This window comes from Falco biarmicus, chromosome 4, assembly GCF_023638135.1.
Source record: "Falco biarmicus isolate bFalBia1 chromosome 4, bFalBia1.pri, whole genome shotgun sequence".
NCBI lineage: Eukaryota > Metazoa > Chordata > Aves > Falconiformes > Falconidae > Falco > Falco biarmicus.
Genome location: NC_079291.1, coordinates 106,668,334 through 106,680,893, shown reverse-complemented (window position 1 = coordinate 106,680,893; position 12,560 = coordinate 106,668,334). Strand labels below are relative to the sequence as shown.

At 44.4% G+C, this 12,560-nt stretch overlaps 2 protein-coding genes across 5 annotated transcripts; one reads left to right on the top strand and one right to left on the bottom strand.

Moving 5' to 3' along the window:
* Positions 1 to 250: 250 nt before the first annotated feature.
* SPCS1 (signal peptidase complex subunit 1) lies at positions 251 to 3,564 on the bottom strand. The gene is made up of 4 exons (XM_056336195.1): positions 3,363 to 3,564; positions 1,993 to 2,052; positions 1,608 to 1,694; positions 251 to 662 (listed from the first exon to the last, which is right to left on the bottom strand). Exons 1-4 carry the CDS (start codon positions 3,396 to 3,398, stop codon positions 540 to 542), a joined length of 306 nt encoding a protein of 101 aa, XP_056192170.1. The 5' UTR covers positions 3,399 to 3,564; the 3' UTR covers positions 251 to 539.
* Positions 3,565 to 3,661: 97 nt separating this feature from the next.
* On the top strand, positions 3,662 to 12,373 carry GLT8D1 (glycosyltransferase 8 domain containing 1). Of its 4 annotated transcripts, none has more exons than XM_056336192.1 (11): positions 3,675 to 3,800; positions 5,071 to 5,133; positions 5,483 to 5,542; positions 5,660 to 5,758; positions 7,120 to 7,336; positions 8,696 to 8,813; positions 9,352 to 9,436; positions 9,672 to 9,784; positions 10,355 to 10,521; positions 10,701 to 10,813; positions 11,482 to 12,373. In XM_056336192.1, exons 3-11 carry the CDS (start codon positions 5,527 to 5,529, stop codon positions 11,670 to 11,672), a joined length of 1,119 nt encoding a protein of 372 aa, XP_056192167.1. In that variant the 5' UTR covers positions 3,675 to 3,800; positions 5,071 to 5,133; positions 5,483 to 5,526; the 3' UTR covers positions 11,673 to 12,373. The 4 variants fall into 4 exon arrangements, with proteins under 4 accessions (XP_056192165.1, XP_056192167.1, XP_056192166.1 ...); XM_056336191.1 differs by lacking the exon at positions 3,675 to 3,800 and adding an exon at positions 4,066 to 4,560; XM_056336190.1 differs by lacking the exon at positions 5,071 to 5,133 and having other exon boundaries at positions 3,662 to 3,800.
* Positions 12,374 to 12,560: the final 187 nt, after the last annotated feature.

Here is a 12,560-nt window from a genome sequence, read left to right as displayed (position 1 = left end):
CTGCATGCAGGTACAAGGTTTCAAGAGCTGCGGTATTATGCAGAGTCAAGATGTTACTTTCTCTACCCAGGCAAGTGTATTTTAAACAAAAAAAATGCCACTCTGAAATTGCCTATCCTGGAACAGTTCCCAGTTCTTAGCGTTTTTCAGAATTGTGGGGTATGTACCATTTTGCAGGACTTGTTACAACCTGACACTACTGACAGCTTTTTTTACACACAGTAAAAAAATGTAGAAGTCCACTTGTATATTCTCTTTTAGGCTGTGGCAACAGTACTTTATTTGATGTGCTTTGTTCTTTTTACTAAAGTACTTGAGATGTGACTCCAGTAACCTTCTAAAGGTATTCCCCCCCAACCCGCCTTCCTCATGACTTCATAGAAACTCCAGCCAAAATTCAGAGAGGCCTCATGCTCTCTGCAGATCTTGCAGTACTCATGGTAGTATAGAAAGTAGTAAGAAAAAGCCAAGAATTATCTCCCAGCAGAAATGCATTTAACAAAATTTAACAAAGCAACAACATGAAGAGCCAACATTTTTTAGCTTTTAGAATGTCTCTTTGGCTTTCTGTCTCCTGGCTTCTTCTCTTCTGCTCCCATCTCTTGGACAGGTAGCCACTTCAGAGGATTGCGTCGGTACATAGGCCATGGAGGGAGCGTTAGCTTAGAGGAAAGGAATGAAGTAAGAACATGTAAATCAAGATGCTAGATAAGTGTTTTGTACAGCTTGTTGGGAAAATACTCATTTGCTAACTATTGTAGCAATTAGTCTTACAGTTCATACAACTTCATACTATATAGTTTATATTGTATACTCTGTAGTCATGCTTCCGTAAGCACGGCTAAAGGACCCCAGCTCATTGCAGGGAGGAGGATGACAGCACTCACCCTGAAGAAGAATGGATACCCGTGGTCCAGCAAGGCAATGCCAGCATCCCAGCCCCTCTAACACCTCTGTGAAACCCCCTCATTCATTATCTGGCATCACAGATAAGTAAACGGTAGCAAGGCTGACTCCAGGGATGTTTAGATCAAGAAAGCAGCAGATGGATGCTGCTGCTGTAGAATTATAATGGCTTTTCCAAACAGTAATATGTGTATGTTCGGTAGCGACTGGTCAAATCGAGTTGTATCTGAATGCTTGAAAGGTACAAGAACCACGTGTAAAACCACATTCGGTGTGTGCCAATTAGAATGGGATGCCTCATGTGCATGAATAAGGAATTACTCTTTTAATTCTATACTTTGTGCCCTAGCCTCTCTTCTTGGTCGGTATGGCCCACCTGCAAAACTTCCCTGACAAGCCACTACTCCACAGAAAGCCTCACTGTGGCGTTTCTGTTATCAATGCTATCGGCTTGACTTAAAAGTAACATTTAATTGAAATGAAAAACTTAATTAAAAAGCAGTATTAAATTGCAGCGTTCTCTAAAGTCTTACTGGCATTTGAGAAAAGGCACTTTCTACAGATCCAAGAAAGTGCAAATATATAGTAACAGTATGAATTATATAGCAAACATTTGTCTCTGCTGACAGCACCTTAACGTAGCTATTATTTCAGGTTAAATAGTGCATGTATTTTCTGGGCTGGGGCAAAAAAATTCTCACCAAACATGATAAAGCAAATCCAGCCATAACTATGTAGACAGTCCATCCAAACTGTTCAGTGATGTACCCATAGATGAAACCGATTACCTGAGGGGAAGAAAAAAACAAAAATCAAGCTTTAAAAAAGCAAAGCCATTTCCTGTGCCATGATGAAGTTGAGGGGTTGGGGGGAAGTAGAAAAATGCAGGTGTATCAAAAGCACTGTTCATCTGTCCCTCCATCTTTCTAACCTTGTTGTCAAAATTGTAGGCTAATAATGAAAGTAAAAGATTGAAAGAAAAACTCTTAATCCACGACAGCCCCTCTGATTTTTGTCCAAAGCTTTTAGTAACTCAGGTAAGCCAATCAATCAGAAAAAAAACTTTGTAAGTTACAGTATACTTACTGCAGAGACAAGAATGATTCCTTGAAAAATCTGTTCTGCTAATTTTTGGCCCTTGTAGTCCTGGAAAGAGACATTTTTCAATTAACCAAAACATAAACCTACCAGTTTAACCTGAAAGAGTTTGAACCTAGAGTCTGCCTGACCCCAGGTTCTCAGCTGTTTTGTGCAACTTTCAAACCAGACTGGAATTAGTTTTCTCACAGTGGATTTTAATTACAAAAGCACTAAACTCTTAATTCATGTAACACCTCCCCTACAGTCTTGACCACACTGTCACTGAAATCAGGAGTCAAACCTCTTAACACCAATGCAGTATTAAGAGGCAGACGCTCCTTTATTGCAGCGCTGGGTGCTCGGTGGCATCTCCACAAATCAAGCACACCTGTGTAGATTTCACCGTTAGATTTATACACAAAATCACAAGGTCGTACACTCCCAGTTACAATGATTGGTTAGTAATTTGCATATAATTATAGTATCTGCTGTGTCATCCTCTTCTGCTACTACACTTGCGCAGGGGAAGGGTCTTCACCTGGGCAAGGGTCTGCTTGACCTGTGGGTGTGTTTTTTAGTATTATAATGAAGGTAGTTTGCTTCAGGACACCTTAAAAGGATGTTTTGTTGCCAAGTTGGAAGGCTGGATAGCGGCCTTGCCAAGCTGTCCAATAACTCATCCTACAAGCAATAGAACTGGGTGCTCTGGTTGTTGTCTAGAGGGTAAGGTTATTATGGGCTATAGCATAGGGACTCCACGTAACACAGTCTCGGGTAAGAAGCAGCACAGCAACTCATACATCATTGGTTAGTAAGTACTAACCTCATTCTAACATGGAGGTTAATTCTTTAAAATCAAGATGCTCCTATAGGTAACTTTCACAAACACAAAATATAGGAAGAGTCAGTAAAACTTTCAATTTGCAACAACATCACCTAAACCCAAAAGCAAGTACTGCCTGTTCGGGATAAGGAATGCAAGTTCAAAATACCATTGTAGGTGGCTCAGCAGCACTATGTAAAAGCCCTAACACCGCAGAAGAGCGTTCTCTGGAGAGGTAAAGGACATGCAGGCCTCGCCCCCGTTAGCGTGGCTTCAGAGACCGCGGCGGCCCTGGAGGCCACGGCGCCCCCGGCTCACGCAGCTCAGGCAGGGCGGTGCGGGGCTCCCCCCGCCCGGCTGCGCGTTGCCTTCCCTGGGCAGCGCCTCCAAGCTCGAATTTTCAGAGCAAACACCCGGAACGACACGGGGCGCCCCCCGCGCGGTTCCCCGCACGCAGGCCCCGGGGGGGGAGGGGGGCCCTCGAACCCGCCCAGGGACACGTCGCCGGCAGCGAGCAGGGCCGAGGGCCCGACGACGGCGGCGGCCGCCCTACCATCTGCGTGGGGATGGAGCGGAAGATGCTCAGCATGGCGGCGGCGGGGAGCGGCGCCCGGCGGCCCTGGCTCTGCTGGTCGGCGCGGTGGTCTCCGGCGGTGCCCGGCGGCGGGTGCGGGCTGCCCGCGGCGCCCTGCGAGGTGGCGGCGGGCGGGCTCGGCGGGTCCCGCGGCCCAGCGCGACCCCGCGGCGGTGCGGCAGCGGCGGAAGGCGCGCGCTGAGCTGGCCGGAAGCGCGGCCCCTCGCTCCTCCCCTGCTCCGCCAGCCCGGGCGGCCGCCTGCCGCCGCCGCCATCGCTGCCGGCCTGCGCCTGAGCCTCGGCCTCCCCTGAGCCGTCGCCGGGAACGGCGGGCGCGACGCGGCGCGGGACGCTGCCTCCCCGGCCACGGCGGCTCCGAGCCCTAGGCCCCCGGCCTGAGGGGCCTTCGGCCGGCAGGTGTGGGGCGGCTGCGCGGCTGCTTGCCCGGAGCGGGTGCTGAGGTGGCAGCGGGCTGGCGGCCCTCCCCGCCCGGGCTTGGGGCTCTCCTCGCGAGCGGCCGGCCGCTGCCGCACCCCGCCGGGGCCGCGGGGCACCGACCTTGGCGGGCATCGCGGCGGGCAGCTGGCGGGGGCGCCTTGCCGCGGGGGCGGGCGGTGAGGGGAGCTGGCGGGGCCCGAGGGGGCGCGGGGGCTCGCCTGAGGCCCGAGGGGGCGCGGGGGCTCAGGGGGCTGCGGCGAGACGGGGGGCACAGCCCTGCGCACCCCCTGGGGGCTGCGAGCCGCCTCACCGGAGTAACGAACGGCGGCAGCGTAGCGTGAGCAGGTGTCGGAGTCACTTGGCGCGGGTTTGTGCTGGCAGCCGTTTCTGGGACAGCCCCCGGCGGCGCTTTCCGCACGGGTGGCTGCAGTGTGGGCAGGAGCCGCAGGTGTGTGCGCACCCTCCGCACCGCTGCCGCCGGCACCGCCAGCGCGCTGCGCGCTTCGTTCTGCGGAGCGCTGCGGCTGCCTGCGGTAACCCCGGCCCCGGCGGGGCTGTGCCCCTGGCGCTTGTTTACATTCGACGCATGGATCGTTCCCCCGGGAGAAACGCAACAGCGGAACGGTGGTGGTGAAGTCGGCCGCACCTAACAGCCACAGCACAGTGTGTGGTGGTTTAGTTTGGGGAGATTTTGCAAGGGTTTTAATACAGAACTGCCACTTGCTGGAATGTTGTTATGGTGCGTGTGCTTTCCGTGGGTTATGTGAAAGCTACTTCACGCGCCAGGATGCGTAGTTCTTGTTCAGATTTCCCTTATTTAACGTTATTTATTTTTTTTATTATTTATTTTATGTTACTATTTTATCTTACTATTATTTATTATTAAACGTTACTATTATGATTATTATTCAACATTAAATAATAAGTGAGTTCAGGTGCATGCCAAAATTGCATCGTTGTATTGTGGCTTTACCACCTCTTATAACATGGTGGTGTAGTACCTTCTTTCATACTTCTGTGATTATTTTCTTTTGATGGCACTTTAGCTGATACTCTGTTACATTTTATGTAGGGGATTTAATGGTTTTGAAAGTGTGTAATGCTGTTTGGTAAAATCTTACAAGCCTACCATAATCTTGCTGGTAGTTAAGTGTGGAAAGAAACATATAATTTGCCTTATTGCTGGGATGCTTTTGGTTCAGTTAATTAAATCAGTTCAACAGCAAAGTAACTAGATGTAATCTTCCAGATTCTTTTCAAATCACTTCTGACTGGCAGGAGGAGTTTGGTGGGGTTTTTTTCTGTCAGTGAAGTAAGTGGCAAGATCTGCATGTCTCCCTTTTTATCTCTGAATTTTTCTTTAGACACATCATTGTCACTGCGTACTTACTGAGATACCGTACTTTTTTTATATACAAATTAATAAATAGGAGGGGAAGAAAAATCCCAAACAATAATAACAATAATTATAATGAGAAGGAAGGAGAAGGGGAGAGGAATAAACACATTTTTCAAATGTGACATACAGTTTTATCTTTTTAAGAGAAGGAAACATACATGGCGTTCGGAATCTGTTTTCACACTTCTGGTGATCATGTGTTTTGCCTTGCATAGGCATGCACTGGAGGTAGAGGGTGACTGCTGTTTTTTTTCTCTTGCAGGTTTGCAGGAACCTTATGCTAATAGGTAAAATAATAAGAGAAAAATGACATTAAGGAAAGGTATGTGTACGTGTGTATGTCTAATGCATACAAAATAATATATCTCTGTTGTATTTTTCCGAGTTTCCCAGTCTTGCTCTGGTTATATTGATAAACTTTTTTCTTCTAAATTTTCAGTGAACATTTCCATCCTTATAGTGGCTGTTGTCATATTTTTGCTAGTTCTTCATCATAACTTCCTAGGCCTCAGTGACTTCTTGAAGCGGGAATTGTCAGGTATGTTGAGTTTTATTCTAATTTTTTTAAAGTTTTCCTTTTTTTAAAAAGATTGGTGGGAAAGCACATGTGCTGGCCAGACAGAAACCACCACACTGCTAAAATAGCGTGTATGATAATAATCAGTCATTTGCATAAGAAGATATATCTTTTGTACTCTTTTATGAGTGCGTCTTTTCCTGTTCTCATACTCAAGAAACTTCAGCTTGATAGGCTTGTCTGTTCTTGCTGTCCTGTGACTTTTTTCTTTGTCAGGAAGCCAGGTGAGATAGCAGTGAGGATTCCTTCTGGCTTTAAGTCATTAAGATATGTTTCAGTTTACTTAACAGCCTTTTCATTTTGGGGAGTCTGCTTTTAAGAACCACATCTGGTCTCACAGAGCCTTTCCATGTCCCCATTAAGTACCAAGTCCCAGTCTGCCACTCCTGGGAGCTGTCACTGCTGAAAGCGCCTGTACAACTCCTACCCCAACAGCTGTTGAATAGGAGCCTGACAGGCCTTAACCAGGAATCAGTTGAAGTCAAAGCTGTTGAGCTCTGTCATCAGGAAATGGCAAACAGATGCATAAGCCCTGCTTTGTGAACAGCAAACTGCTGCTCACAAACTGCCAAGCCCCTGTTTGCCATGTTCCTCAAATTACCTGAAATCAACTAATATGTAATAGTCTAGATCATCTGAAAGGTACCAGTGGTGTTATAAAAAATGTGGGTAGTGGGCAGTTTGCCAGCTTTTACATGTCATGTGGTCTAGTAATAAATTTCAATGCTGATCTCTCATTTTCCTATCTGCACCCTAAGAGTGTAAATTTTTGTGGCTTCATCTTAGATAATGTAGTGTGATCTGTGATCCCTGAAATAAACATGGGCTGTTTGTGCTGTACTTTGTGCCTTGATGATCTTTGGGAAAAAATGTGCAACAGTGACTTTAATTTAGAATTTCTGTTTTCTTCATTGGTTCCTACCTAAGAGGGAAAGAATGTATAAGAAAAAGAGGGAAGGGTGATGTGGACAAGACTTAGAAGGTGGTTAGGGTAAATGGGAGGGGGAGGTCAGTGAGATTATCGGCACGTCAGAGGGGACCAAAGGCAAGTGGGACCTGCTGTAGTTTAAGCCTCATTTTAGTACCTTGTGCTGTGTGAATATGTATGGTTAAATGTATGTAGTTTATCTGCAAGTGTGATGTTTTCCTATTCATTGACATCTTGGATTCTCAAGAGCAGGTGCTATAATCCACACCTCAGCTGAGACATCCAAGTGCTTGCATAGTAGAAATAATTGAAGGTGTTGGGAATTTTAGTGTGGTAATAATGTCTGTGTTTCATTTGGCTAAAACAAGTATGGGATGCCATTTGTACTCCACAGATTCAAATCCATTAGGACTTCAGCCCATAGATTTCATACCTGCGGTTCCCCAGAGGCTGGCAGATGAACGGAATGATAAGGAGATTTCTGTGGTCATTGCAGCATCAGATGAGAGGCTTGGGGGTGCAATTGCAGCCATGAACAGTATTTACCAACACACCAGATCCAATGTGGTTTTCCATATTGTTACTTTGAATGATACTGTGGATCACTTGAGGTAATGATCTTTTCATTTGATTCCCACAATACTGTAAAACTTATCTCTGAAAAGTGGAAGAGCTGACTTTTTCCTAGAACTGCACTCCTCTAAATTGCAGTCCTATCTGCTGCTGCTGCGTGCAGCTTTTTGACAAGGCTGGTGTGGGGAGTCCTTCGGTCATTCTCTATGGTAATGTTTCAGGGATGGAAAAGAGCCATCTTTTCCGGTGGGGTTATATCCAACCAATGGGACTGCAGTTTGGTGGTGGAGGGGTTGTAAAAGTTACTTCCTACATTTCATCTAAGCAATTCAAATGCTGGCAATGAAGTTTCTCTGGTTTTTTAGGTTATTCTTTGATCCTTTTATTTTACCCACATTTGTTCACACTGATATTTTTTGTGAAGGACCTGTGATAACAGCACCGTGTATTTCTAGTAAAATAAGAAGCAATATCATACTTCCATGTATCACAGCTGTGCGGTATGCTGATAGTGGGCATGCCTCTGCAGTCATACAGGACACCACCGACATCAGTTGTTTAACCCCAGCCAGAAACTAAGTACCACACAGCCGCTCACTTATTCCCCTGGCCCCAGAGGGATGGAGAGGAGAATCAGAAAGGAATGTGAAACTCCAGATAAGATTGTTGAGATAAGAACAATTTAATAAATAAAATAGCAGGGGGAAAAAAAAATCCCTAACAATAATTATAATGAGAAGGAGGGAGAAGGGGAGAGGAATAAAATCCAAAGGGAGGGGAAAGAAGAAAGCAAGTGATGCACAATACAACTGCTCATCACCTGCTGACTGATGCCCAGCCAGTCCCTCAGCAGTGGTCGGCAGGGCCTGGCCAGCTCCCCCCGGTTTATATACTGTGCGTGATGTTTCATTGTCCTCCGTACCTTCCTGTGGTGGGCTGGGTGTTCTGGCCTCCGTGGGGAGGTGTGGGTTCAAATCCCACTTCTGATACCACTTTTTTTTTATGGAATACCCCTTTGGTTAGTTCGGGTCAGCTGTCCTGGCTGTGTCCCCTCCCAGTTTCTTGTGCCCTGCCAGCCCTCTTGCTTTCAAGGGCTGAAAAACTGAAAAGTCCTTGACTTGGTATAAACATTACCCAGTAACAACTAAAACCATGTTGTCAACAGTGTCCTCATACCAAATCCGAAACACAGCACTGCACCAGCTAGTAAGAAGAAAAATAACTCTATCATGATTGAAACCAGGGCAATCAGCCATACATTGCATTCTACATGTGTGTTTCTTGGGTAGGGAAGCGAGTGGCTGGATCAAGATCTGTGTCACTGTCAGTCAGATCTCTTGCTTTTCATTTGATTTTTGTCTCATTTAACAAGATCTGTGCCTTTCTTCTGTTTGCAGGCTGTGGCTGAGTAACACTGCTCTGAAAAATTTGAGATACCGAATTTTGGATTTTGACCCTCGTGTCTTAGAAGGAAAAGTACAAGTGGATCCTCAAAAGGCAGACACCTTAAAACCAGTGAGGATGATGTTGATTACTTTTTGCAATTATTAGTTACCAACAACATATTTTGATACTGGCTTTTGAAAGGAACTAGAGATCAAAACCAAATCTGTTAGCATAGAAGCAGTCTTTTATAATCAAAATCCTAAATTTCAGTAAGAAGAAATTCCAGATAGTAAGAGATGGATTTGAATATCTACATATGCATGCTTAGTACCATTTGTTGCTGCTAGTTGCAGTGAGACACAGGAGCTTGCATGTCAAGCATGCCAGCACCTGAGAGATACTACAGATACACGTGGAGAAATAAGAAATTCTAATATAGTTTTAAAGTTAGTTTATCCAATGCACAGATTCATAGGAAACCAAGAACCGATGGAATTTGTTTATTTTAAATAACTTCTAGGATATCGCTGCCTATTTTACTTCCTTGATAGAAGTTGTCTTGGACATCAGGGCCATAGTTAAGTGCCAGGAGTATCAGTCAGTTTCATATTTATTTGGACAATTTTTCATTTAATTCTTCCCTCCTCTTGCTTTCTTGTTCTCACAGTTAACCTTTGCAAGATTCTACTTGCCCAGTTTGGTGCCTCATGTGGAGAAGGCCATCTATGTGGATGATGATGTAATAGTGCAAGGTATGAGACCTTTTCTTAGCCTTTTGCCACTGGCTTTATGCTGAGGTCGGTATGTAATCGCATACAGTAATCAAACACTTCTGCTTCAAGGAAAGATATAAAACCTTTGTAAAGATGAATGAGTTGGACTAAACTTGAGTGGTTTTATTTGCTGTAGCCATGGCCTGAACAAGAAGTCCCTCAGCACTTAGTCAGGATTGCTTTTAATTTTTCTGTGCTTACTTTCATTTTCCAGATGATATTCTTGAACTTTACAACACTCCATTGAAACCTGGACATGCAGCTGCATTTTCAGATGATTGTGACTCAACCACTAATAAAGTTGCTGTCCGTGGAGCAGGCAATCAGGTTAGTTTTATTCTGATTCTGCAGTGACAACACTATAGATCCCAGACTTTGGAAACAGGCAGTCAGTTTTAATGTTCTTGCAGGTTGATTTCCAAATGCAGTGAACCTAAAGGTGTGGCTCTCCCTACCCAAATAAATTTACTCTGATGTTTGTGTTACAAATCCCACCTGCAGTTTCTGTTTAGGCACAGTAAAGGCACTTCAGATTTTTGCTGTGTTTTATAATGAGAGCGGTTCCTAGTGTGGAACAGCAGGCGATCTTAGAACATCAGAAGGAGAATTTTTCATTTGTGAGTCTATAAAAAGTACTTTTTCTGGGAGTGGTGCTATATTATTAATATGGTATTATTAAGGCCATGCAGCATTCCTTAAAATATGTAGTTTATAAAATCATATTTTAACAATGTTAGTCCTTGTAGGCTTGCTTTCTCTTATTTTAAAGGAAGGGGCATTTGCTTTAACAACTTCAAGTAATGCTTGTCTGTTGGGAATTGTGCAAAATTTTTCTTCAACTAGTAATTTGACCATATTTTAAGCCAGTTTCTACTCTCTTTTCCTTCCCCCCCCCAGTATAATTACATTGGGTTTTTAGATTACAAAAAAGAAACCATCCGAAAGCTTGCCATGAAAGCCAATACCTGCTCTTTCAATCCAGGAGTTTTTGTTGCCAATTTGACAGAATGGAAATTACAGAACATCACTAAGCAATTGGAGAAGTGGATGGCACTTAATGTAGCGTAAGTAGCTTCAAGCTTGAGGCGACAGCAGGTCAAGGGTTGGGTTCTGGTGATGGCATGTTAAATGAAGGGCTGTGTGTGTATCTGTGGATTCCTGTCATGCAGCTGCAAGTGAAAAATCAACTGATTCAGGGCCACACAATCATCCTTTCCTAACTTCTTTTCATCATCTTTTCCAGAGAGGAACTCTACAGTAGGACTCTGGCTGGCAGCATCACGACACCTCCACTGCTAATTGTATTTTACAAGCAACATTCCAGTATTGATCCCATGTGGAATGTCCGGCATCTTGGTATGTATGAAACATCTGTGACACTGCTCCCCCAGCGTGTTTTTTTTCCACACATCTGTAGCTGGACACCTAGTTGATGATGCAGGAAATGGATCTTTTCTTCCTCTATTTTATACCTTGTTCTTTAAGAAATGCTGCTTTGCAATAACATGTTGGGGCTTGGGGGCCTGATCCTTTCTGTTTTATTTTTGAACTGCTAGGGGGATAGTTCTTGAATGGGCTTATTCTCAAATGACTTCTCATTTTCTTTTTCTTGTTCTGCGTATAGTATTGTATCTGAAATGATCCTAGGTGTTTCTTCCAAGACTACTGAGAGGAACAGACTTTCTGTTCTGATACTGGTGAAACTCCAATACTGGGAGAGATTTCTTGGGTTTTCTTTCCAATGAACAGTACACAGGCTGCTGAATACATCTGGGTGTTAAGGGGGGTGGGTGGGTGGGTGTGCTGTTAAAGAACCTGGAAGTGAAGGCAGTACTGAGACAGATCAAAGTGACATTCATTTGCAGCTATGATGTTTTTCCCTTTGCCCTGATGTCTGCCTCCTATATTACCTCCTTTCTCCATAAATGCCAAGATTTTCTTTGTTAAAATCGAAGTCAAAATATTGCATGTTGGTGTTTCTGCTGCCTTTATTTCAGACACTAATGCTTCTTTTTAAATAAAAGGGTCTAGTGCTGGAAAAAGGTACTCGCCCCAGTTTGTGAAAGCTGCCAAGCTGCTCCATTGGAATGGACATTTCAAACCATGGGGAAGAACAGCTTCATACGCTGAAGTCTGGGAGAAGTGGTATGTCCCTGACCCTACAGGCAAGTTCAGCCTGATCCGCAGACATTCAGAAGCCTATGAAGCAAAATAGAATCAATTTCAATAACTGATGGCATTTTCTCAGGAAACTTCTGGAGCCAAGCAGAACTTTTTTTTAGCCAACTTGTATTACAGAGCAGTCCTTGCCTTCTGGAGCACAAGGTGATACACTTATTCAGGTGCCGTTCTGAAATGCGCAGGTCCAAACGAGACTCGCTTCACCTGTGTGACAGAAGATGCTACTTCAGCAGCACTACAGAAAGCCAGGATCTCCACAAAGTAGCACTTTTAATAGTTCATTTCTGCCGGTTGGGGGTTCTGCTCTTCGCTACAAGTCTTCTGGAGGAGGATCCTACGGAAAGAAACAGTTTCTTTCATCAGCTACGGAAAGAAACAGTTTCTAAGAACAAGATACAACTTCAGCTGGTGCTCGCACCGTGCAAACCTTGCCCAGCAATGTACTGTAATTAAGTGCTGCTTGGGTTTTGTTCTGGGGCGGGGTTTTTGGGTTTGTTTTCTTATCCTGTGAATTAATTTTCTCAACTACCCCTTCTTGCATGAAAACTCTTCCCAACCAGTTTTGTGTAAGTCTTTCTTGCAGAATTCTGCAAAATTGAATCTTTTTTTGAAAGATGAATTTTTCAAGTATTATTTCACTATGCAAAGTCGTTCTAACTGCCAGTGAACACTAAAACGTTTTTTTAAAGTGGTGGACTTCAAAAATAAAAGCTGATTTTAACATGTTGACACAAACCTCTGGTAAATGGCAATGATTCTAGTCCTGATCTATGAAGTGTGTTTCCTTTGTACGTAAATACCATAGCAAGTGATTGAAACTAAGGTAAATTGATCCCATCTTTGCAAAAGCAATCTCATTCTAAAATTGTGCAAAATGTTTATTTTGGGGATCAGACTGTATGACTTCCACATTAATTTTGTT

Bases quoted from the DNA above. Each gene is read 5' to 3' on its own strand.
- SPCS1 (XM_056336195.1), bottom strand. From the start codon at position 3,398: ATGCTGAGCATCTTCCGCTCCATCCCCACGCAGATG. The intron at 2,053-3,362 runs GTAGGGCGGCCG...GTCTCTTTCCAG, and splicing joins GCTCCATCCCCACGCAGATG to GACTACAAGGGCCAAAAATT. The intron at 1,695-1,992 runs GTAAGTATACTG...TCTTCCCCTCAG, and splicing joins GAATCATTCTTGTCTCTGCA to GTAATCGGTTTCATCTATGG.
- GLT8D1 (XM_056336190.1), top strand. The intron at 8,814-9,351 runs GTGAGGATGATG...TTGTTCTCACAG, and splicing joins AGGCAGACACCTTAAAACCA to TTAACCTTTGCAAGATTCTA. The intron at 10,522-10,700 runs GTAAGTAGCTTC...CATCTTTTCCAG, and splicing joins TGGATGGCACTTAATGTAGC to AGAGGAACTCTACAGTAGGA.